This window comes from Apis cerana, linkage group LG16 (assembly GCF_029169275.1).
Source record: "Apis cerana isolate GH-2021 linkage group LG16, AcerK_1.0, whole genome shotgun sequence".
Lineage (NCBI taxonomy): Eukaryota > Metazoa > Arthropoda > Insecta > Hymenoptera > Apidae > Apis > Apis cerana.
In genome coordinates this window covers 1,351,961-1,378,575 of record NC_083867.1, presented here as the reverse complement: position 1 = coordinate 1,378,575, position 26,615 = coordinate 1,351,961, and the positions used below count along the sequence as shown (strand labels likewise).

The window sequence follows — 26,615 nt, the reverse complement described above, 5'->3', positions numbered from 1 at the left end:
ATCACAACACATAATATGGTAAAGAAATGTAGATATATATTATATGTATACATATAATGCAAACATTCTCTAATTGCACTTATATACTTGAATGAAATATTAGCTATTAGCTGTATGTAAGTAAATGCAGTGAATGATGGAACAAGTGAAACAGTGAAGAGGGAAAGCTGAAGAGAAATCCATGAAACGAAAAATAAATATAATACTATATATTTCCTTTCAGGATTCAATATTCATTATGATAAAATTATGATTAAAAATTCTTTCCTTTTTTTTTCTTTTCTTGTAAATTAATTTATTGTACATATTCCTATATTTTCTTATATATTCGTATTTTACATATATCTGAATGTTTTGCAATAAATAAATATATTGCATTAAATAGATGCATTTGTATTTTAACGTTTTACACAGAAAAAGCTAGAAACTTTTAAAATTAATTTTGATAATTATACAGAATATTAATGTATTCGTGAGATATGTTTGAAGGATCAATTCTTGAGATCAAGACAAATAAAAAAATTGATATATAAAAATGTCGATTAAAATTTATTATTTATCAAGTTATAAATAAATTGAATTTTATGTTAGATTAAATGAGATAAATGTAGAGATAGAGAAACAAAGTGAAACTCAATCTTGTTTCGTCTAATGCAAAGTTCAATTTATTTATAATTTAGTGACTAAGCTTCAATTAATGTATTTATATATCAACTTTTGTGCTTATTTTTTAAATTCGATCTTCCAAAATCATTCCATGAATATAATTCAATATTAACACTTTGTAGAAAAGGATTCTCTCTGATTTCAATGATGTTGAAATGTATAGTCAAAGTCAATATTTTGAAAAAGTTTTTCCTTTGCATATAAATGCATCTTAATTTTAATTTTTAAAATATTAGCAAAAATATTTTTAATATTGTAATTATACAATTTAAAAAATTCCAATAACTTTAACTTTAACAAATGTTTTAAAGATTATCCTTTTAATTATCTTTAAATCTTTCAGAAACTTTTAATCATTATTTATTAGAAACTCATTGACAAAAATTGTTCAACTTTAGATTAAAATATTTGGATAGAGTATTATTATATTTGACATAGGCATTGGATATACTTTTATCTAACTTAACCAAAGTTAATTTGTAGAAAGATGAAATAGAATTTCCATTTTAAGTTATCTTTTACTGAATAAGATATTGCTTAAGATTTCTTTATATAGAATAGATATAGATTTACATGTGGCAGCCAACATTGATTTCAAACATTAGAAATTGCACAAACGTTGGTAATTGTATCTAATAATTATAATATTCATAAAATAAATTTTTATAATTATAATTGTAATTATTTCTTTTTATTCATTTGATATTCAAATTTTTCTTAAATACATATCAAACTCTATATCAAATTTTAGAATATTTAACATTGGAAACATTTTTTTGAATATCTTTTAAAAGCAACAGTTATATATAGGATGTCTCACTTAATTTGACCATTTTAAATATGTATCTTATTTTTTATAACAACAATTGCCAGAGGAAAATAATTATTTCTTTCAAATAAGATAAATATTATTGATGAAAACAATTTTTCTCAAAAGTATTTCTTCTGATTTCAAGATCATCGATTTTTCTTTTTCTTTTTTTTTTCAAATGAAATTGCATACTTTCTTTATCGAGACACGATAACTGAGGTCAAACTATCAACATTCTGACCTTCACGTGGCCTTGGATACAAAAAATTCATAGCAGTTAGACAATTGATATAAATAGTAAAGTAACTATGATGGAAAGATTATTCGAAGGAAAATTTATTTTAATAAGTACATTTTAAACTAATATTTCTCAACTTCAATGTTCCTTCATATTATTATATTTCTTATTATTCACACACATACACACACACACACACACATAGAAACTTATTCAAAATAATTATTTTAAGATCATCGAAATCCATGATTATTTGTTAATAATTATTTGTTAACACTGAATTAAAATTTTTAAAAGTAATTGTGCAATTATTATTATAACAGCTTCCGGTCATAAACTGCGTCCGGTAGGAATTTTATCCCAGCTTCGTCAGCGTTGCAGGGGTCAAATGATACGCTGACACAATCATATCCTGGTAATATCGATGTTTTTTTATATTCTTTTGATGTCATCAATGGCCACTAATAAGGATTTTTCAATATACAATATTGGACAATTGATAATAATTTTTCTTTCCTTTCTTGATTTTCGACTTCCTTACTGTTTTTTTGAGATCGCAAGAGGTGCATTTGAGTTCAGAAAAATGTTTTGGATTTGCTTCAAAAAAATTTCACTTCCACATTTTGCACATAGATTTTGGGATTTTTAATTGTATTATTTTTGCTCACTTTTATTTATTTATTTTTATATTTATTAGACGAGAATTTAAATTTAAATCTGAATAGCTGGAAGTGTAAGTCGAGATTTCAAAATATCTGAAGGTTTCGAGAATTCAAATGACGTTTTTAAGATTATCAGAAAAACGTAGAATTATTGGATTATAGGAACATTAAATTGTCGATGAAAAAAAATTTGTCGATATTTGAATTGTTGTTATAACTTCGCGATACTGGTATCATTTTTGTTTCATATTTTATCTTTTATAATTTTATGATTTAATAAAAAAAAAAAAATTGTCGATATTTGAACTGTTATAATTTCGCGATAATGTTGCATATTTTTTTTTATTTTATTTTTGCCTCGTACTCTATCTTTCATAATTTTGTTATACAATCTTCGAACTTTTTTTTAGAATTCTGAGATACTTTCCTTTTCGCACACTTCCAACATTCAATTTTTTTACATACGTTTCTTATTTTCATTACATTTATGTATTTTTTTTTATTATGCTTAAATTGAGACTTTTGTTTTTGTAGTATTCCCCGATGTTTCAACTATTGATAAGCCTTTTTGTTTATGACCAAGAGATGAGTGTTGTATCTTAAATGATTTAAGACTGAAGCGTAAATGGTCGACGAAGTCATATAGACTTGCATTTACTTGTTTACTTCTTTCAGGATGATATACGATTTAGTTTTTAATATGATATACGCATGTTTTGGTTCTTCATATACGAATATCCTTTTTATCAATGTAAATTTTAAATGACTTCCAAAAGTATAAAAAACCAATTGTTGCGATCTCGAATCTATCACGTTTGTCACATCGTATATATATATATATATATATATATATATTATAATGATCTCGTGTTTTTTTTAGTGTTATGAAAGTATTTGATGTACTATTTATTATATATATATATATATTTTAATAATTTTAATATTTCGATATTCGCTTTGTTCTATAATAAAAAGAATTGAGTTTTTGAATTCGATTTTCTGTACCCTACAAATTTGAATTACTCAGTAGAACTCGTATTTAAAGAAAGTAAGATATAAACGAGTACTTGTGAGAGAGATGACGTAGAATGAGACATCTAACGATAACGAACTGAAATACCGTGGAACGCCTACTCCTATATAAGACAGAAGGCCACTCATATGTATCAGAAGACGTGACATTCAGGTTCTAAACACCATCAAGGATACACGATGTTTTCAAACGATCAGCCATCTAAGTATGTATTAATCGTGTATGTATTAATCGACGTAGCCTAATTTTCGTTGCTTGATTCAATTTGGATCCATAATGGAATTTCTTTTGTTTAAATCGAAGAACAAATTGATGGTCACTTTTGACCTAGAATTTCTCCCGTTTAGGTTATTAAATAAATTGATACGTTAATTTTGACCTAATAATAGAGTTTCTTTCATTTGAGTTATAAAATAGATTGACCGTCAGATCATTTTTGATCTATAATAGAATTTTTCTCATTTCGATTATAAAACCAATTACTGGACGTCGAATCACTTTTGACCTATAACATAATTTCTCTCGTTTCAATTATAAAATAAATTGGCTCACTTTTGATCCGTTTAATATGTTTCTTTTTTTTTTTTGTTTGAGTAATAAAACAAATCTTTAGAGGAGAATGTCACTTATTTCATTTATTGGTAATTATGCGAAAAAGAGATCATTTTATTAATTTCCAATGATCAATTTTTAAAATATTATCAGGGATCTTATTTTGAGCAACTTTTTTCTATACATAATATCGCTGTTCGATTTTAGTTCCCGAGTTATACGCTAGTTAATCGTGTATGTTAAATAGAATAGATTTGGATTAAATAATATTTGAATTGGATTTACATTAAATTATCTTACAATAGAAAACTCACATTAGATATTAAACCTAATTCAATTAAACTTGATAATCTAAATCCAAACTTAATTAATTAAATAATTCGATAATTATTTGATTAATTAATAACTAAAAATACAATTATGATATATATTAAATATATATATTGTTTATTATTATTCCATTTGAATCTTCCTTGTACTGTATTTATTGGCTGGAAACATTTATATTATATTAAAATCATTACATAACCAACATAATTTGATTTTTATATTGTGAAATTGGAGAACTTATAAATAATAGAACTTATAAATAAAATATATTTGAAACAAAATAATAATCATATACATAATTTCTTCTGTAATTAACTTTAATATAGATCAAGTAGCATTATTCAATATCATTATCATCATAAGTAAGATTTAGGTTAGGTTATACAGAAACAGCGGTTGTTGCCAGATCTCCTATGCCAAAGTTTTTTGTAAATATCTCGAAAATTAAGAGTGAACGGCAGTAACATGTATAGAAAAAAGTTGTTCAAAATGATAACCCTAACAACATATTCGAAATAAATCGAAATCAATGAGATGACTTCTTTTCTGCATAATTATCCATTTCTTTTTTATACTATATTTCATGTAAATCGAAATTGATAAAGTAATTCTTGCTATACTAATTATTAATTTAATAGATAATTTTCCTATTGTTGTTCAAAATGATGACATATATCAAATAAATCGAGATCAATGAGATAATAATTTTTTTTATAATTATTCACTTATTTTCGACATATATTTTAATTAAAATTTGCTAAGATTTTGTTGTTGCTACGTAGTAAAAAAATTTTTTAAAATGACAAATAGACAACAGAATAATAGTAGATTTCAAGAATTTTTAAAATCGAATTATTTTATAAAAGAACAACATAAAATATTTTAAACATTCAAACATTTTTTAAACATCTTTCTTTGTAATAATAACTTGTAAACTTAGAATCAAAAACGATTATATTCTTAGAATTATATTATTATATTATTAAAATTCATTGGAGACGATATTTTTAATGAAAAGGTTTTTTAACAACGGAGAAATAAAAAAATAATTAAAATAAGTACACTGAAACAGAAGGAAATTTTAACTTCTTTTATGCCAATATTTATTTATTATCTATATTCGCAAAAAAATCGTGAGATCGTTTTCTAAGACGATCCGCGTGATATCTCCGCGTTCGCATTCGAGTCCTTTGGTGTCGCGTTGCGGAAGCAAACAAAAGCCGCTTGATGCGCGCTCCCCAATGTCCTTCCGAAGGACGGTGAAGCACGGAGAGCAGACGGCCTAGTGGCACGCGGAGGGCGAAAGCGATAACACAGGATGAGATCGTGCGATTCCGCGCGCGTCACGTTCCGCATTCGGCTTAGTAAGCGGCGTGAGCTCGCTTCGTTAAGGCCGATTCACCCATGCCAGTCGAGTGTCAGAAATCGCGGACGTTGCGTACACGGCCGTGATCACGGTCACTCGTTTCGTATCTGACCCGTATTGGCCGAACGGTTTTCACGCGGGCGTAGCCGCGCTGGAAATTAGATACGAGGTATCTGAAATTGGAAACGGAAGCAGAACGGAGGAGAAACCGAGGGCACGATCGAAAGGATCCCGCCGATGAGACGCGACGCAGCGACAACGCACGCGGACGAGGAGAACGATTGCCGCGATAAGCCGTGGGAACGGTGATAACGATAGTAAGGAGAAAAAAAAAGGCGAGTTCATCGAAGCGCGGTTAGATTCGAGCATCTTCGGGTGACGTAAGTCGATAACTCGTGTGTAGCCCGCTTGCACGCCTCCTTTCCTCGAGAGCCAACGGAACATTCGGATTTTTAAGCGCCGCTCTTCCAAACAACGGATTCGAAACGATCGCGTTCGATCACTCCCTCCACTCGGCACAGATATCTTCTTTCTCGCCACCGCTCTTCTTTCTTCACGGTGAACAAATGATAGACGGTCGACTTTACCGAAGGCGCACCGAATCGAACGAATCTTCTCGTTTCAGGACAATTTGCGCGCGATTCTACTATCAATTCCGAGAGTCGCCGAGAAAAAAGATAAATCACGCGCGCGACAAACTCTCGCTTAAAATCATTCTCGCTTAGACACACGAGTTTAGTTGGTACAAACGCGAGAAAAAATAAGAAAAATCGATTACCTTCGTATGTAGATTGAAACTTTCTCGTTAGCGAGATCGAAATCGATAGAACGTAAACGCCTACTCTAGATTTGTCAATTAAGATACGCATAATCAATTGAGAGTCGAGTTAACCCTAGTTAACCTCGCTGAGTCTCGAAAACGCGCGCGGAAAAATTCCTGAGGTAGCAAGATTGATCGACAGATCGATCGACTTTCTTCCGCTATGACTGTTTTCATCGAAATATTTCGCTCTCTTTGTATTTCTTTCTTCGATCAATAGGTTGCAACTGCGTGATGCGACTGACTTCTCTCATGCGACGTATCGTTCAAACGCGAATCGACTTTCTCGAATAAATGATCGGGACGCGCGTACCTTTGAAATCTATCGGATTTTCATGCCGCGTTCGAGTTTATACGAATATGCACGAACATGCACGAGGTGAACCGAAGTATTCGGCGTCGCGTGGTACATTGGTTGCGTCGCGTTGCGTCGTCGTTGCTTCCGTTGTGTAACGCTCGTGCAACAAGCTTGCAAGTAGACCGAATCGCTTTTTTCTTTCGAATACCGAAACGTGACGTAACGCCAAACGATGACGCGCGAAACGAATCAGAATGAACGCCACGTATACATTGACCTCGATCGTTTTGTGTTTGAACCTTCTTATCTTAGCTTGTTTCCATTTCCCGGTAATGCGAACGTAAAACGAACTAGACATTTTCCTAGAAATTATTGAACGATACATGGTCAAGATTTTTATCTATTAAAGATTTCCATGATATTCCTGCGTTTCAGAAATCAAGATATGACAGGAGACGTCTCGAATAGCATCCTTCAAAATGTCGATAACGATTCTATCGGCGATCCTTTTTACCATCGGCGCCTTGAACCATCTTGTCCGAACAATTATTTCGTCAAAACGATGGAACGGCAGTCCTGTGATGAGCACATAGCGAATGACTTACCGCTAATGCCGATCGGAACCACATCGATAACATCGATCGCGTCCGAGTGTTTCGACATCGAGGCAGACAACGAGCAAAGTATTTACAGTGACGGATTTCTAGAGCGTTGCATGGAACTCGCGAGTTATAACCATTCTGTCTGTGATAGGGAAATCATCACTTGGTTCAGACAAGTTCGACGACGGTGTTCCAACATTCGCAGTAAGTTCATTTCGATTTAATTTAATAAATATTCGTTTGAATACATTAAACCACTCTGATGCAATTATAATTATCAATATAACAAAATAATATTTATAAATAGTTATATTAACGATTTTTCTTATTAATAAACTTTAATACATTTTAATACTATTTATACCCATACCTATGTGCCATTCTAGAGCTTTATTAATGTTTTTTGGAGATTTTTATGTTTAATAGCAAAAAAAAAGTAAAAATTAATCAAGTTTTGAAAAAATTTATTTAATTTCTATCCTTTTTAGTTAAAATATCTTATCTAGTATTTTTTAAAAATATATCGAAATATTTGAAGTTCTATGCATTCTTTAACTTCGAAATAAGGTTAGAAAAATTATATTATGTAAATATTAAAATAGAATATAATAATTTATCAACTAATAATATTAATGATTTGACAAGTTATAAGATGTAAACGAATAATTATTTTTTAAAATTTTCGCAATTTATTATTATTAAATAAAATAATCAAATAGATATCTTATATTTATAGAATTTGTTTATAAAATTTTATTTGCTTCATTACTTATTACAATGAATTTATTATTGTTATATAAAGAAAATACAAATTTTTTAATAGTAATAACTTGTAATAATTTTATGACTAAGTGCCATTAATAATATATATTTAATTTAAATTCATCATAAATTTAAAAAAATTGCTTTATAATTTTATAGAAATATTAGGAATCTAGATAATTTATTCTTTTTTTAACAAGGACAAGGCACAAAGAAATATAAAAGGTTTTCAATTTTTTGTATATTTCGAAGTGACATACAAAATAAAAAACATAATATTTAATTTTAAGTTTTCTTTAATCGCATTTCAAAATATTTCATTGCACGTTGGAAAATATTAATACTAATTTACATCGCTGTTCTATACTATTAGATTTAATAAATTCATTCATTCATAGATAGATCAATCATTTATACGAATATAATAATATATATAATTATTGCGATAAAATTGGTTTTTTTCACTTTTAATTAATTTATGTTAGAAGTCTATAAAATTTTGATTCAGAATTAGTTGTTTTTTTACATTTTATTGTGTTCTTATCATCACGTAATAATAAATGTTATGCTTCGAGATTTATGTTGTATAATTGATTTTTATATATCTATGTAGTTCTTCTTTTATATATCTATATTAGTTCTTCTAGTCGACATAACTTCATTATTCTTTTTTGTTACTATTATTGTATCAATCAATCTATTAACATTGTCTTGTGAATCATTTGATCATTATTATTATTATAATTGTTTTATGGAATGTATTTTATTTTTTTCTATACAAAAGAATTTTTAAAATTTATGAAGATTAAATTAAATTAAAATTTAATACTAAGTATTTATCATATTTCATAAATCTGTTTTTATACTACCGATTTATATGCAAATGATATATATATTACAAAAAGAAAATTGAGAAATAGAGATTTTTTTATTATATATATGCTAAAAATTAATTGAAAAAATTATATGAAAAATTTTTTACTATTTCTTCAAATCATTAGAAAAAAAATTATAAATCCTCTAGTTATCCTAAAGTTCTATATTTTTTCTTAACAATTAAGTAACTTAAATTTATCTTATTTTAAATAAGATTTGAAAAATTTTTAAATTATTGAAAAATTACTTTTTAAAATTATTTGATGAATAATTTATTTTTAAAATAACATAAATTAATATATAATCATTATTTATATATATTTATTATAATACTATATATTATAATCTATATATTATAGGTTCTGTATATATTATCACATATTATTACTAATATTATTTATAATTAATATCATAGTTTAATATTTCTTTAGAATATTATTTGAAAAACAAGTTTATAATTAAAATAAATAAAATATAATTAAAATATAAATAATGTAATAAGGTTATGTTTAACAAAAAATTGAAACAAAAAAAAAATGAATTAGATTTAATATATATTATAAAAATAAATTATTTTAGGAAAATAAGAATAATATAATCTACTTATAAAAATCATTATTATATAAGAAATAATTATTTATTAATGATTATTATTATAAAAAATAAATATTTTAACATTTCTATTATTTAATTCTTACATTTATATTATTTATAAACAAAAATCATATATATAAACTTTTTCATATTTTATAATATACTCATATAATATATATAATATATTCATCATACGATCATAATTCATAAATGAGACATTTAAAAAATATTTCATCATATTGATCTACGTTTGCCACATGACATATATATTGCATCATGTTATCAGAAATTCCATGAAAAATCTTGACGTCTGAAATATCAGAAGATGAGTTTTGAGGCTCATATTCTTCATTATTTCTGACTCAGAATTCTTGCGACATCGGTTAACTACGCTCTTAATTGTCTTTCGTTTAATCTCTGGGGATCATATTATCCTTCATTATGGCAAGTCAATATAATAGCATGCATAATTTCATAAATTTTTAGTTTATATTTGAAAATATGAAAAATTAAATAAACTTATTTATAAATATATTAGATTTATATATTATATTAGATTTTTTAAATATTTTTTATCAAATATATTTCAATATCTTTTTAATTTTTTTAAGAAATACTTTGTAAAAATTTTTTTGTAAGATTGAGGAAGATAAATTTTTTATATAAATATTTTTCCAGTAATATATAAAATTTAATATAAAATTTTCTAAATAAATTTTTTTTTCGAATAATAGTAAAGAAATAGTAATTCAAAATATTTTTAACATAATCAATTCGTATAAATACTATTTTGAAATAAATATTGAAATAAAAAATAGTAGAAGATAATATTTTGAATAATAATTTTTAATTTTAATATTTTGTTATATAATATCTTATATAATATGTATATTTTTGTATATTTATTCTACTTAGTTATTATATTTCATTATTATTGACATAGATTACTGTGTATTATATATAAAATTTTTAGTAGAGTATGTTATAGTATATTTAGAGTATATTATATTTAGGAACTAAACATATTTAAGATTTTTTAATTTTGACTCGAAAATTGTATCTTCTATATTTTTTCCTATTTATATTTATATTAATATAAATACTAAATAGTAAATATTAATAATGATTTAAGTATTAAAAGAAATAATATTTTCAAATAATTATATTAATATTAATTTTATCTTTATTTTTTTGTAAAAAATTTAATTTTTATTTTTCATCTAGACTTGCAGATAGTAGATGAAATTATTATAAAAAGTAGGAAAGGACTTTGAAAATTTAGATTTGAAACTTTTTGAGTTTCAAAGGTGTTTAAGATTTCGATGTTTCGATTGATAATATTAATAATTTTTAATATTTTCTCTCAAATTATTTCAAATTTTCTCTAATTTTATTTCTTGATTGAATGAAAAAATTTTGTTTTATTTAATTATTTATTTATCTATTTATTGTACTTGTAAGGCTTTATTTATATCATGCCTGTTTTAATTACTATGTTGATAGATGATTAAGGAATATATTAACATTTTGTATAACTCATTATATATAAAGAAAAGATATCATATTATTTAACAATTTTTTTCATGTATTTTTAATAAATCATATAATTTTTTAAAATAAATCTAAACAAAATTATGAACAAAATTTTCAAAAAAATAATTTTTTTAATTAAAAGTTTTTTTTCACAATAAATAATTAATATTCATAATATTCATTAATATTTATAATAAATATTAAATTATAAATATTTATTAATAATAATATAGTAATAATAATGATAATTATATTAAATATATAATAATTTTAACAAATTTTAACAATAATATAAATATTAAAACTGTATATAAAAATGAGTTATTTTCATTAAATTAAATTAACAAATAATGGATTTTATTAAAATTAAAAAAAAATGATTTGTTGTATGAAATGGCAAATATTACATTAACCTAATTTTGATTGATAATTAAATTATTTCAAATTTAAATTATTTTTCAAATAAAATTTATTTTTTAAAAAATAAATTTTTTTTTACTAAAACTTATTGTATTTTGTTATAATATTTTGTTATAAATTTTGTTTAATTAAATATTTTGTTATAAATATAAATAAAAAATTACGAGAGAACCATATTACCATATTTTTCTTTTTTTTATTCTATCGATGTTCTTCTATATCATCGCAATTACTTTTAATGTAAAATATTTCATTACCAAAAATGCATTCCATAAATTTAAAAAAATTACTTTATTAATTATTATTATATTATTATTCTGTTAATCTTTCATTTACCTTCATTATATAATATTATTATGTTATTCTTTCATTTTTATCACATAACCTCAAATCTATTTTGTCTAATCTAGCGTTGAAATTCTTATTATGAACCCATAATAATTTTGTCTGTTTTTATTTTTGTTATTCTCTTTTTCTTTTGTTTTTTTTGTTATTTTTTTCATATATGTTTATATTAATGAAGTGAAATAATTAATTAAATTAAATATAGCGTGACTTCTTTATTTACATTATTTTAATACAGTAATGTCTTTCAAGAGAAAAATATTACAGAAAAAGTTTGTTTGGTATATAAAGAAATATATTATGCAGTATTATTAATAGTTTTTTAATAGTAAGTAAATATTTAAAAAGAGATATTTTTTTTTCCTTGTTTTTCGTAAAATAATTTTTATAAAAAGAAAACTTCAAATTTACAAAATTATTAACTTCCATCTTACAAAATTCTATATTTAATTATTAAATTAATGATTTTTTGACATAAATAGTCTAATATTTTTTTGAAGAAATTCTGAATTGCATCGGTAAATATATCAAAAAATACATTATATATATTATACATATTATTCTATTTAAATATATGTCATCTTCATTTATACATTTATTTATAAAAAATATGAATATATCTTTTTACTTACTATTATTTTTTAATTATTTTTTAATTATTTTTTAAAAATCTTTTAAATTAATAAAAAATTTTTTTCTTAAGAGATATTGCATTTAAAACAATATATTTAGACAAAACAAAAATAAATAATTCATATAAATAAATAAATTATCAAAAATAAAAAGAAAAACGAGAAATATATATTTTCATGATTTTTTCTCCAAGAAAATTAAAATTAAAATTACAAGATAATTATTGTTTTATTAATCTATCTTTCTGATGTTTAATTAAAATATGTATTTTATTTTATAAAGAATACAATCATTGCATGTTTTTTTTTATTAATTTAAAGTGTTAAAATTACTTTTTTCGATAAAACTATTTCGTGATATTCTTAATTTTTTTCTTTTACTCTTCAACTGATATAATATATTGAATAAAATGATGAAAAGAAATAAGATTCTAAAATTAAAGTAATATTTTAAATTTGGAGAAATAAAATTTAAAAGATATTACATTTATTATAAACATTTTTATATATTTATTTCTATATTGAATAAAAACATCACTTTATGATAAGTAATAATAAAATTTTTAATAAAAATTCGAAATTAAAAAAAAAATAAAAATTTTAAAATTTTTTAAATCAATTATAAGTCAAAATTTCAATTAAAAAAGTCAAAATATTTGTTAAATTAAATTAAATAATTTGCTAAATTAAATTAAATTGAAAAACAAATAAAATATTTGTATTTGTATGTAAATAAACTAAAAATAATCTTGTAAAAAATTTACAAGATTATTATTCAATTTAAAGATCATTTTATTTCATAATTATGACAAACATACAAATTAATTTTCGATTCTTTATATATTCAATACTTACAGATTTGCGTCTATTTTTCATCTATTAAATAAGACAATAATACTTTTTATCGAATATTCTATATTAGGTAATTCTTCAAGAAGTATATGTTGCCAAGGATAATTACTCGAGTAATCTCGGTTGCTTATTATTGCTTAAAAAAGTTATTAATTATTAAAAGTTTAACACGAAAGAAGATTTATTTTGCAATAAAATTAATTTTATTCTTTAATGAAATATATCTATTCTAATCTAATCTAACTTATTTTTCTTAACTTTCATTAAATTATCCTATCTTGAATTTAATTCAAGAACAAATGACATTAAATTAGATTATTTAGTTAAAACATTTCTCGTAATTAACATTTAAAAAAATTAAAATATTATTTTGATAGATATTGCATTATTTTAACTGTATAACTAAATAAATTATTTAAATTTATTCAATATATATTTCATGGTGTAATATAATGAATTAATAAATTGATAATTTACGTTTAGAAATAACTGAAAGATAATAATAGTAAGTAAATTGTAAGTCAATAATATTGTTTGTATGTATGTATAATTGTATTATTGTTGTAACCTTAGAACCTTATTTTCATAGAAATTATAACTGTGTATTCTATTTCGATATTCTATGTTATTGAAAATAAATGCCATATTTTTGAAACAATTTTTGTTAATAACTTTTTTCAAATGAACAAGGCTTCTGAAGGTTACTCAAGAGATGTTCTCAACAATATATGTCAGGGTTAAGTTTATCAAAATTGCCACTCCTATACTAAATAATTATATTATAAATGATTAGATTATTATATATTAGTCATATTATCATTTCCAACTATATTTTTCAATTTAAATTAGAAAAATTTTAAGATGCATTAAATAAAAGCTATTATTATATTTAGAAAAATCAGATTAATGATCGAAAAAAAAAACATATACTTGGAAATACAGGAAATATTTATATCAAAATTTTAATTCTCTTTTTAATACAATTACATTCTTATATTAAAATATTAAAATATTTTTCAAAAAATTTAAGAGAATTATTATCATGATATTTGATTTTTAAATTTAAATTTTAAAGATATTGGAAAGTTTCTCATTTGTTAAAACGAAAAAGTTTTTTAATACTATTGACGAAAATTTATCTTTAGGATTTTTTTGTTTTTTACATATTGAGCAAAATAAATAAAAGTTAATATAATAATGAGAAAACTTTGGAAAATCGATTTTGAAGAGCAAATAAAAAAACTTAATATACAAAAATATTGTTTCTTAATTATTACATTATATATAAGAAATTAAAGTTTATATTAGACGAAGTGAGATAGCTCTCTTTTCGTCACACTACTCGTATTATTTTTAATTCGCTTCATTTAATACAAACTTCAGTTATGATTAAATAAATAGACATAATAGGTTTTTGGTTATCAATTTTTGTATTTTTGCCTCTAAAATATTAATATTCTGTACTTTCACATCATCATCTACAAAATTCAACTTAAAATATCTTCTGAACTAATCATTTTTTCTTATAAATGACTTAGAAAATTTTTATAGAAAATAAGTATGCATGGATTAAAAAAATAAATGATTCCAATTAAAAACAAACTTGACCTTATATATTTGCAAAAAAATTAATAACATCAAATTATGACATATATTGACAAATTATGACAATTATAATATCAACAACTTTTCTATGAAACATTTTTTTTTTTCAAACGATAGATAATTTACAAGTTATCCTAAGTGATAACATTACATGACTCACTCCGTATAGATATTACTAAAATATAAATTTGTGTATTTTAATTAATGATCTTTTAATCACGTATATACATATGTACTACTTTGATTTTAAATATTTGTCTTGAGGTAAAAATGTCACATATGAACAAAGTAGTATAGCAATATACTGTATTACTTACTACAATATTTTTTGAATCATTCAACATATTTCGAGTCTCCGCTATAACAATTTTCATAATGCGAACGTACTCATCGTTCTGCTGTATAACGACTTTGATCATGACGAATGTAGACATTAAGGAGTTAGTCATTATTTTATTTCTTTTCGTTTCGTTCGATGTCATTATTTTTATCGAAAACAAAATATTTGTAAATTGCACATATAAAGTCAAGCTTAATTGACTTTTTCCTTTATGAAAAGTTTTGTCAATGAGTTATTAACGAAAAACACTGGCTAATCATGCAGATCTGGATAATGTTGGATATGATTGAACAATCGAAGTCTAAACTATATTGCATTTATATATATGATTATTTTAAATACTTGTCTTGAAGTAAAGATGTCATATATGAATAAAATAATGATAAAAATTTTGAAAACAATTTACGAAATGTAATTTAATCGTTGTTAAATATATATTTAACATATTGAAATATATATTTTATTTTATTTTGAAAGAATTAAATTTTAATTCAATTGGTAATTCAATTCTATTCGATTCGATTTGATTATTTTCTTATTATTATTTATTTTAGTTTTAAATATATAATAATAATAACAATACACAAATGTCCAGAGAAAAATTACTTATTTTCATAATTGTTGATTGTGTAAAAAATAATTTTAATAAATTTACTTCTTATTCAAGGATGAGATAGAGTATTATGAAATGTATATGTAACATATGATAATTATATTTTTAACATATATACTTGATGAATATAAAGCTTTTCAATTCGGTAGAATATATTTTAGATTTAAGTTGCATAAAATACGTAGTTGTTTGTAGCACGTGTCATGCGTTTGATACACTATTTTGAATTATCTTTTGCTCACACAAGTCACATTTTCTCCCGTTATCTTTGCTTCAATTTGACTCGTGGATTTTTACCAGTATAAACAGCTCGTGTCTATAAGTGTAAGGTCGAAACAACTTGTGTCAAGCTCGATGACTCACGTGACGCATACAGTCTAGGATAAAATGATAGGATATCCTATGACCTTCAATGTTTCTCGAAGCTAATGTAATGCATTTAAGTTTTATAAATTATACAAAATATTTAATAATATGAAAGAAAATCAATCGCAGTTGATGAAGATCAAGTCACGATTGATTCAATATTTTTTCGTTAATAAAGTCGAAACTTATATGTATAAAAATTTTTGCAAAGAAAAATATTGCATAAAATTACCTCAGAAACTACTATAATTAAGCTAATCGACTTTTGAACAATGATTTTTAATCTCTTATCATAAAAGGTTCATGGATTTGTTTAAAATTTTTATATTGTAAATTTGAGTATTGTATCATAGATTATTATATTATAAATTATAAAAATATTAATATTAATATATTTCTCAGTTTGAAAAAAATGGAAAAAAATATTATTTTATATTATTTTTGGAAATTAATCAAAAATATATAGCTTAAAAAATATAATTGTACATATCGTGAGATTAAAATCACTGATATAAAAATTTGAACGGAATTCGACGAATCGATCGATAAATCGAAGATCGATTGATAACAAAAATATATCAGAATCCAGAAATGTTGCGATTAAGATTTCATTATTTCTCTATGATTGTATTTTTCTATGTATCTATATTTTATCTCTGAGATTATCGGGATTTCTTAGGATTTTGAAAATTCTAATGATGTTTCGAAATTATATTTATTCATAAAACTAATTAATCTAATCAATTTATAATTAATCTAAATATTTTTATAATAATTTCCGTGTGTCAGATTTGAATAAATTTAATTTGATATTGAATTAATTTAAATAATTTATTATTATTATTTAATTATTTAAAATAATATTTTCAATAATTTTTCAACAATTTTTAAATATTAATAATTTTAATTTCTATTAATTGTTATGATGTAATCTATTATTATTTGAAAACGTAGATTTAACATTTAGAAAATAATATTAATTATGAATAACTTGTTATTTCTTTATTTCAAATATGAAAAAAGAAATCATCAAAATAATTCCAAATTATGATATTGAAATTATGATATTGTTTTGTATGAACATATATATATAAATTTTAGATATAGATTTTAATTGATATTATTCTAATATAATTCTAAAATTATGAACATTTATGAACCATTATATACCATTATTTTATGTAGTTACTTCATATAATTATTTTAAATAATCATTAGTTAAATAATATATGTTATTTTAAATAATAATTATTTTAAATAAAAAATTTATAATAAAGTCAAATTATGCAAATCAAATATGCAAAAGAAAAATGAAATGTATGGAAAAAGTCTTCATTTTTTTTTGAGTTTGTAACGCATGCGTCAATCGCCGAATAAGTTCAGAATAGAAAATCCTCATGATTCATACATCATTGGTCTCGAATATGTTAATATTGAAATTAAATTTATTTATTTAAAAATAAGATTAATGTCTTAGTGATATCTTTTAATTTTGATAACATCGTTTTAATTTTTTTTTATGTCATTACTAAAACAAAATTTCAATTGATACAGTTTAAAATATAATATTTTTATTAATTTTATTTAATATACTATATTTTGAGTGCTTGACAGGACGTACCACCTAACTTGAATATTTTAAATTACTTATTTGTTTATTTATTTCTCAAAAAAATGTTAGGAAATCTTTATTTGATTCGAAGTTGGATATTATGATGGAAATTTTAATATTTTTCGAGATTTTAAAATCAATATTTTTTTTAATAAAAAGACTACGTATAAATTTATTATATAAATTTTATTCCTTTTGTTATTAAACATTTATTAATCTTTTTTATTAAATAAAATAAAAAATTATATTAGAAAAAAGAAAAATCGTTCGAATCTCGTTTTTGGTTAAAAGATTGTATAATCATCAAAATTGCAAAATTATAATTAAATAATGCTAGAACAGATGTTTTAAATGCAATTTAATCAAATATAATCAATTTAATCCATTGCTGATATACAAGAACGTATTTTATCATTTTTTTCGCTGATTGAGTTTTCTATATTTGGATTTAATACGTTGACGTTGAATTATTAACAGAATATATATGTACATATACATAAATGTCTAAAAATAAAATCTTCAAAATCGCACAAAAATCAAACGTATTATTTATATATTTTTTTATTTCGCAGAAATAAATAAAAATTTTTTGCAATAATAACATTTAAATATTTTATTAAAAAAGATATTTAAGTATATATTAAAAAATTTTTCTATCATTGCAACTGATGTTAAATATTATTTAATAAATAGTACGATTATATTAGAATATATAGAATAAAAGATGTATTATATTATTGTATTATATTTTATTTTTTTTAATAAACATTCAAAAATAACTGTTTTTATAAATTTATTATATAAATTTTAAAATATCTCTTTCATAATATTGGTAAAGAAAATTGCTAATTACTCTTCTTTCCATAAAAATTTCATAGGATTTGATTTATTGTCTTAAACAATATATATAAATTTTAATTTTAAAAAAAATATTTTCAAAATATTAACTATAATAATATTTTATTATAAAATAAAAACTATTTATTTCGATCCCTGTTATAACGTGTTAATTTTCGCTCTAAAATGTAATTATAAATTTATCGTTCAAACGTCGTCTTTTTTGTACATGAAACAGTAAAATAGATTACTTCTCGATAACAAATTAAAATATGCTATTATTCGTTACAAAAATGAAATACATCCTTAGGTATTTTTTCGTTAGGTATTATTTTTCATAAATAATACGTATTAGTTTTTGCACATCAAAACGTTAGTATCAGCATTACGTATATCGATTTTTCGATTTTTTTGATATATATGCATGTACCATGGTTATAGTAATAATCATCCTATCACTAGATCACGCATAGTCTCATGTTCACATTCGTTCGATTTGTCACGATTGACACCCTTTGTGTGCTCAACTAAAGTAGTTTCGTTCACGACGTGTTGCAAGTTGATTATATACAATAGAAAACGAATTTGAAATATTTCTTATATTTCGAAGTAAGAATCATTATGAATTCTATTTATCGATTTCTATGAAACGAAAGATTTTCGAACGATAAAAGATTTCCTTACGTTTGATCGCGAGCATGCGTATTAATTCTATATTTTACACTAGAAATTATATGTGCGCATGCGTGTAATAGTGAGTAAGGCCAAAGGTACACAGGCGTTTTATACGTGTTACATGTCACGTTTCCTTTGTCAAAGTAGGATTTTAATTGAATGAAACGAAACAGAAACGATCTCCGTGAAACGATTGAAATGAAAGATTTTCGAACGACAAAGGATTCTCTTATGTTTAATCGCAAGCATGCGCATCAATTACATACTAGAAATTATGTGTGCGCATGCGCATAATGATGAGTAAAGCCAGGGATATATGGCGTTTACACACCGCGTGTTACATGTCACGTTTCCTTTAAAGTAGGATTTTAACTGAATAACCATTTTACGAGTTTTTTTATGGGTGTTTTATACATTGCGTTTTCTATATCAATTACATTTTTACTTTTCACTGCTGTGTAGTCAAATTAATAGTAAATACTGTATCGCATTGCTGTCGTGTTTTATTTTCCGCGTATGACATGCAACAGGCGGCATTTTACAAGTGTGTCAGAGTGTGTCAAAACGTGTTCTTCGCGTGTATAGTCAGTTGTATTAAAATATAATTTCTACTTCAATGGAGAAAATATGACGCGTAACATGAAGCGAAAATATGTATTTCTGATCTAAAAATTGATCGAAATTTAATTTTTAAATTTGCGAAATTAATAATTTTTTAGACATTTCTAAATTATTTTGAAATTACTTTTTAAAATTGTTTGAAAAATAATTTATATAATTTTCATACAATATAAATATTGAATACAATATAAGTATTACAATATAAGTATTGTAATAATTCAGATAAAAAATAAATTTTTATTATATTTATATAATTTATATTTGCAATTAAACAATTATTATTTACTTTTAATAGAGATAATTAATTTCTTGATACTACTAGATTGTTGAAACTTAAACAATTACTATAGGAAATTTCAGGAATAGCTAATTATTGTGCTATTATATGATATATAAATATAGATCAAATAAAAATCAAATTCAATTATTCTTATTTTGTATTAATAAGAAAAAATCCAAATTGAAAAATTAGAAATATATTAAAAATCTTTTTTTTATAATTATCTATAATCATTATTTATCTTTTTAATTATAACTAATTTATGAAATTGATTTCTAAAATTAATTTTCTTTTTAATAATCTTGTAAATTTTTTTCACAAAAAGTATGAAAAGAAAATTAACAGTATTCAATTTTGAATAAATATGAAAAAAATAAATTATAAAAAAAAAATTAATTTTATTCATCACTTTCAGCAGACAAAATTTATAAAAGAAAAACTATTAATTAATATTCAATTTATAATAATAATAAAAATAAAAATAAATATAAAATGAATTTCTAATAATCCTGTTTCGATAAAATGTTTTAGATTATTTAGAACAATGAAACAATAAAAATAAATGAAAAAATGACTTATTATTAAATGATTTTAATACAGATGAAAAATAAATTAATTAATCAGCTTATTAATTGAAAATATAAAATCGCCAATAATTTCATTAATTGAATTTTATTAATTGATTATTCTAAATATTATTTAAAAATAAATTTTGAATAAAGCAATAAACTTTATTTCTTTAATTTATTAATTATTTCAAAAAATAAAAAATCAAAAAATGAAATAATATCAAAATTAAAATATAGTAATTAATTATTTATCAAATAATAATTTCATTTGAAATATTTATTTTAAAATTTTTATTTAAAATAAATTTCCCTGAATTTGAACTGAATTTTGTGAAATTTTGAATACGAAATTTAAAGTAGTTATTTTTTTATTTTTTTTATTTTTTTATTTTTTGAAAAATTTAAGCGAAATAAAAATTATAATCATCTTTTTCATTTAAAATTATAATAATCTATTTCTTTTTTAATGGAAATTTCTTATATCCGCTGCGAAAGAAAATCTTTCCATGTGAATATTTCAATAGAATTTATTCTAATTTATTTTACGATTTTTAAAGAATTGTAAAAAGTTAAATTATTATACAATGATTTTAATTTTTGAATATTAATTGTAATTTGAACTGTATCATGTTTTTATTATATTCTTATGAAAAAAGTAAAATATAATTTGATAATAATATAAAGTATTTGAAATTTATTATTAAATAATAAAATGATTATATCAATTACAGATTTAGATATCAAAAACAAACTTGAAGAAAGAAAAAAAGAAAAAAAAAATATGATAATGATAAAATTTGAAAATGTAAGTCAGAACAAGTTTGTCATATTTATTGTGATCATGTAGAAAAAAATTTAGATATGTAATTATAAAAAAAGAAAATAAATTATGATTGTGTTGTTTCATTTAAGACTTTCGTATCATTGAAACTTTTTTCTTAATATTTCAATTTATTTCTATTAAAAATTACTATCAAAATGTTTATTTGTCTAATTTTTTTTTAATTTAAAAGAATTATTATTTTTTTTAAATATACATTTCTATTTAATTTTCAAAATTTTCAAAATTTTCAAAAAATATTTTTTTTGTTTTGTTCCAAATTGAAAATAATAATATTTTTATTGTTTTTTTTTCTAATTTTTGATACAAAAATCTTGAGTAAACATCTCATTACACCGATTGATCAATCACTATTCTATTCTATTTTTAAAAAAAAATTCAATTGATATTTTCAAATTTTCATCTAGAAAAATTGAAAAATTGATTATTTGAGAAAGTAAGATTATTTGAACAACAAAAATGTATTAATAATAACAGTAATAGATGTAACCAAAAATAATATGTATAGTACAAATTATTTATATATTGAAAAATTAATAAATTCGGCAAAAATCAATTAATAAATAATAAATAAATAAATTTCTTTTGGAAAATAAATATATTATTTAAATGCAAATAGTAATTATGAATAATTTATGAAATAGAAAATTATTATTACAAATTGCAAATATACTTATAAAATATATAATATAACATATAAAATTATATAAAATTATCTAATTATATATAAAAATATATATAAATATTTCATAAATTACACTTTTATTTTTTTTTTAGATTGGCTACCAAAGATGTGTTCGTGCATGGAGACTGATAGCTCATTCCTTGGTCAATCTGCATGTAGTTACCAACGACTCAATCCAAAAAAGAATCTCTTTTGTTCCTTTGCCCGTGTTTGCACGTCAAAAAAATTTGCTCAACAATCAGACGAAAGCGAAGATGATGAAAAACAGGTAAATTATTTTATTTTGTATATTTTATCATATTTAAATGTGTTATATATACATTTACTGGACATGATTATTTGGACTTATTGAATAAAGAAAACGTCAATGTTATGTACTTGTTATTATTAGAATTTATTGAATGAGTTTTAAATTGAACTTTTTAATTTGATGTTCTTATTGATGATTCAAATCATTTAACATCATTTTTCTTGCAATTGTGATGGGTATTTAAGTATATATCAGTATTTCCCGATGAGTCACGATTAAGGAAAATATTATGAAATATTTTTTAAACAAAATATTTTTTTTTCCATATGATATAAGATTTTGTGTTTATAATAAATGTTTCTTTGAAATATAAATATTTCGAATATACATATTGTAAATCAAATTACAAACATATACAAAACATATATATATATATATTATTTGATTTTTTCGATTTTTGAATTGCTATAACTTTAAAAAAAAATATATCGGGAAAATTTGATTCTGATATGTAAAAATATTTTTTTTTTCAAAATTATAATGATTCCAAAAATATAAATTAAATTTTGTCAATTGATTTCTAAGTTATACTATTTATTTAATTACATTTGTTGTATATTCATACGATTCTATTATACATAATATATATTAAATTATCTGAAAATTTTCAATTTTATTCAAAAATATTAATTATGTATTTTGATGAAAAAATTTAAAATTTTTCAGAAAATGAAGTTAATAATCAATTTCTTCTGAATGATCCATTTAATGATCCTCTTATATTTATTAAAATTTTTTTAATAAATTAAGCATCAAAATATATTACATGTTGTTGAAAGTGAATAAAAATTATTTATCTGAAAAATTATAATTAAATTTAATAAATTAAAATATATCATTAATTCAAAAAGAGAAACATTGATCTGGAATATAAACCTGTATATAAATCAATATTTTAATTAATAAAAAAAATTATCTTCTATTGTTGATTTATAGACGGAGGAACTACGATTTTACTGCGATGATGATACTTCCTACGATATGATCGTCGAGATGAATCTTCGCGTGATCGATTTGTGCGAAATTCTTAAAAGGAAAAAAAACACTATTGAAATCGATTGGACGATTGTAGAAACCTGGCCAGAGCTAGAAATAGGTAACAATTATTTCGATTGATTAGAAAAATTTTTTTGTTTATTTGTTTCATCCAGATAAACAATAAATTTTCAAAAAAATTCTATTCGAATTTATATAAGGTATTAATTTACTCGAAAAACATCATTGCAAGATTCATTCAAAAACAAAACAAAGACAAAAGTTGCTATATAAAAATTATCAGATGGTGATATGAAAAAATTTTATTTGATATTTTTTGTATATTTTTACTTTGCAAATTTTTATGTTTGTTTCAATCTAGAATTAATTTTCCAAATGAATATTTCATGAATATTGTATATCTTATATATTTTTTAAAAAAATATTTTTTCTTATGGAATTTTTATAGAAAGAAATTTATGAACATTTTATAATCTGTATAATAAAAGTATAATAAAAGTATAATGAAAACAAGTTATTTTAGAATGTATATTAGAAAAAGTTTCATAACATAAATGAAACTATCAAACTATTAGATATTAGTTTTTTATTTAACAACATAATATCATATTATTAATATGATTTCATATAGAATAAAAAATATTATTTAATATTGTTATAATATGTTGTAATAATTATTTTGTATATTTTTGTACTATTATTATATTTAATATTGTTGTAATTATGAATAGTATTGAATATTTCTTAAAATGAAAAACTTTTTTAATATTAATGAAAAAAATCTATTCTTTTAATAGAAAAATTTTATATTTTATAAGTTCCATCCAAAATGAAACTTTTATTTTCAAGAATTTTTTTTATCTATTCTCATTGAAACTTATAATATAAAAACTTTTTCTAAAAAAGTTCCATAATCCATGTTATAAATATAACTTAATTAAAATTTCATAATTGCTCAAACTCTGATTTATTTATTATCAAATAAAAAATCATGTAACTTTTAAAAATCAAATTATTTTATAAAAATATTTAATAAAAATTTTTTTTAATATATTATTAAAATAAATAAAAAAGATCAGACAAGTTAATTTGAGATAAAACGAATTAATTTGAATATGATTCTTAAAAAATTATAAAAATAAATAACAAAAGATATTATATAGACAGTAAAAGAAATAAAATTATAAAACTATATAAAATATAAAAATAAAATAAATAGAAATAAAAATCAAAATTACAGAGCGTACATTGGAAGATCACGAAGACATTTTGGCTGTGCATAGAGAGATGAAAACATTTTCTGTTAAGCGATCACGAAAATTTTTTTTCCGTCAGGATTATTTTAAGTACCAGTTTTTCCATGATCCAAAGGTGAGTATTTAGATTAAAACGTATTTATTTTATTATGTATTATACAATAACTTGCATTAATATTCATATTATGTGATAAAGTTTATTATTCTATATATTTATTTATCATAATTTTATTAAATTAATTGTTTTTTGGTCTATTTGAACATTATTTATTTATTTTATATATAATAAGTAATAAATTAAAAAATGGAGAAATGTAACATCATAGAAATAGTATAACAGTTCATTTCTTGTCATTGTTTTCAGTTCATTTTATCACTAGTGAACAGTGTAATATATAAACATAAATATAAGATTTACGTAAGTTGATCTAAATATCTTTGCGACGATAACTTTCATCATTATTTAATGTATTGCTTATTGTACAAAAGATTATTGCATTAAGATATATGCATTAAGTAAATAAAATATTAAATATTATATTACAATAAGTGCCTTAATTTATTAAAAAACAATTTCAATTTCATAATATTATTATAAACATTTATTATAATCTATAGAATAATAATCTCTCATATAATCATACTATCCAAATATTAATTAATTATTGTAAATAACTAAAATTTAATTCGAACATGAGATCGTAACAGCATTCGTAATAATTTCGTATCACTCGTTTACATTTCCTCGCGTTCCTTTTACGTCAGTGTAATATAGCTAAGATAACTAATAATTAATTGATTAGTCTATACGGAAGCGATAAAAACTCTCATTCGTCGAATTATCGGGATGATTACGAAATTTTGGTGCACATTATCATGAATTCGGTTGGTAATTTCAAGTTGTATTTTCAAGAATGCCAACCTACTTTATCGACTGCGATTCGAGAATCGTTCTTACCGATTGATATAAAACACCAATACGCAGCGTATATCGAGAGTGCATATGGTTTCGCTCTCGTGCAACGTTTCTGCGATTCGCGTGAATCCATTATCGTGACGTGTTTACCTTGAATCATTTTCAAAGAATATAAAGAAGAGTCGCGCGTTTCAGCTATTCTCCCCCACTGAGATGATTAAGATTCCAGCCGTCTTTGCGGAAGACTGGGATGCCTTGAACGAAGCGGAAGCTACATTACGAGTGAGTGAAAAATCGATTAATTTTCAAGTTGACACAATTTCGTGCGAACGATCTTTCGATTGTGAATTTGTTTGATCAGTGATTTCTTTCTGACATTTCAGAAATATCTTGAAGACGAAGGTGTAGAATGCCCAGAAGTATTCGGTTTAGCGTGGATACAGAACGGCCGTTTGGACGTTTGGAGAAGAATTCATTTGCTTCTTCGAGATCGAAAACTTTACCAAACGAAAAAGGTAAGGTGATTCTTTTAAATACAATATAATGTGAACACGAATGATTTTCATTCAATGATCGATAACATTTTAATCACAGTTGCTAATTATCTTTCATCAAAATAATCTTGGTTAGTTGCAATTATTTTAGATTCATTTATTTCTTACATCATTTTATCTTTTACTTTTGTTTCTATTTCCATATAT

General features: G+C 22.4%; 1 protein-coding gene across 5 annotated transcripts in view; it reads left to right on the top strand.

Moving 5' to 3' along the window:
- The first annotated feature begins 3,550 nt into the window (after positions 1-3,550).
- The window catches only part of LOC108000449 (growth factor receptor-bound protein 14), a 56,003-nt gene continuing 32,938 nt past the window's right edge, over positions 3,551-26,615 (top strand). Inside the window, exons 1-7 of one of the 5 annotated variants that reach the window (XM_017060766.3) lie at positions 3,551-3,615; positions 7,212-7,582; positions 22,529-22,704; positions 23,683-23,842; positions 24,983-25,113; positions 26,110-26,196; positions 26,298-26,429. In XM_017060766.3, coding sequence (XP_016916255.2) covers positions 3,590-3,615; positions 7,212-7,582; positions 22,529-22,704; positions 23,683-23,842; positions 24,983-25,113; positions 26,110-26,196; positions 26,298-26,429 — 1,083 coding nt within the window. In that variant the 5' untranslated portion in view covers positions 3,551-3,589. Of the gene's footprint in view, positions 3,616-5,652; positions 6,039-7,211; positions 7,583-21,700; positions 21,716-22,528; positions 22,705-23,682; positions 23,843-24,982; positions 25,114-26,109; positions 26,197-26,297; positions 26,430-26,615 lie in introns of those variants that run through there. The other 4 variants (XM_017060768.3, XM_017060767.3, XM_017060769.3 and 1 more) reach the window with 4 other exon arrangements.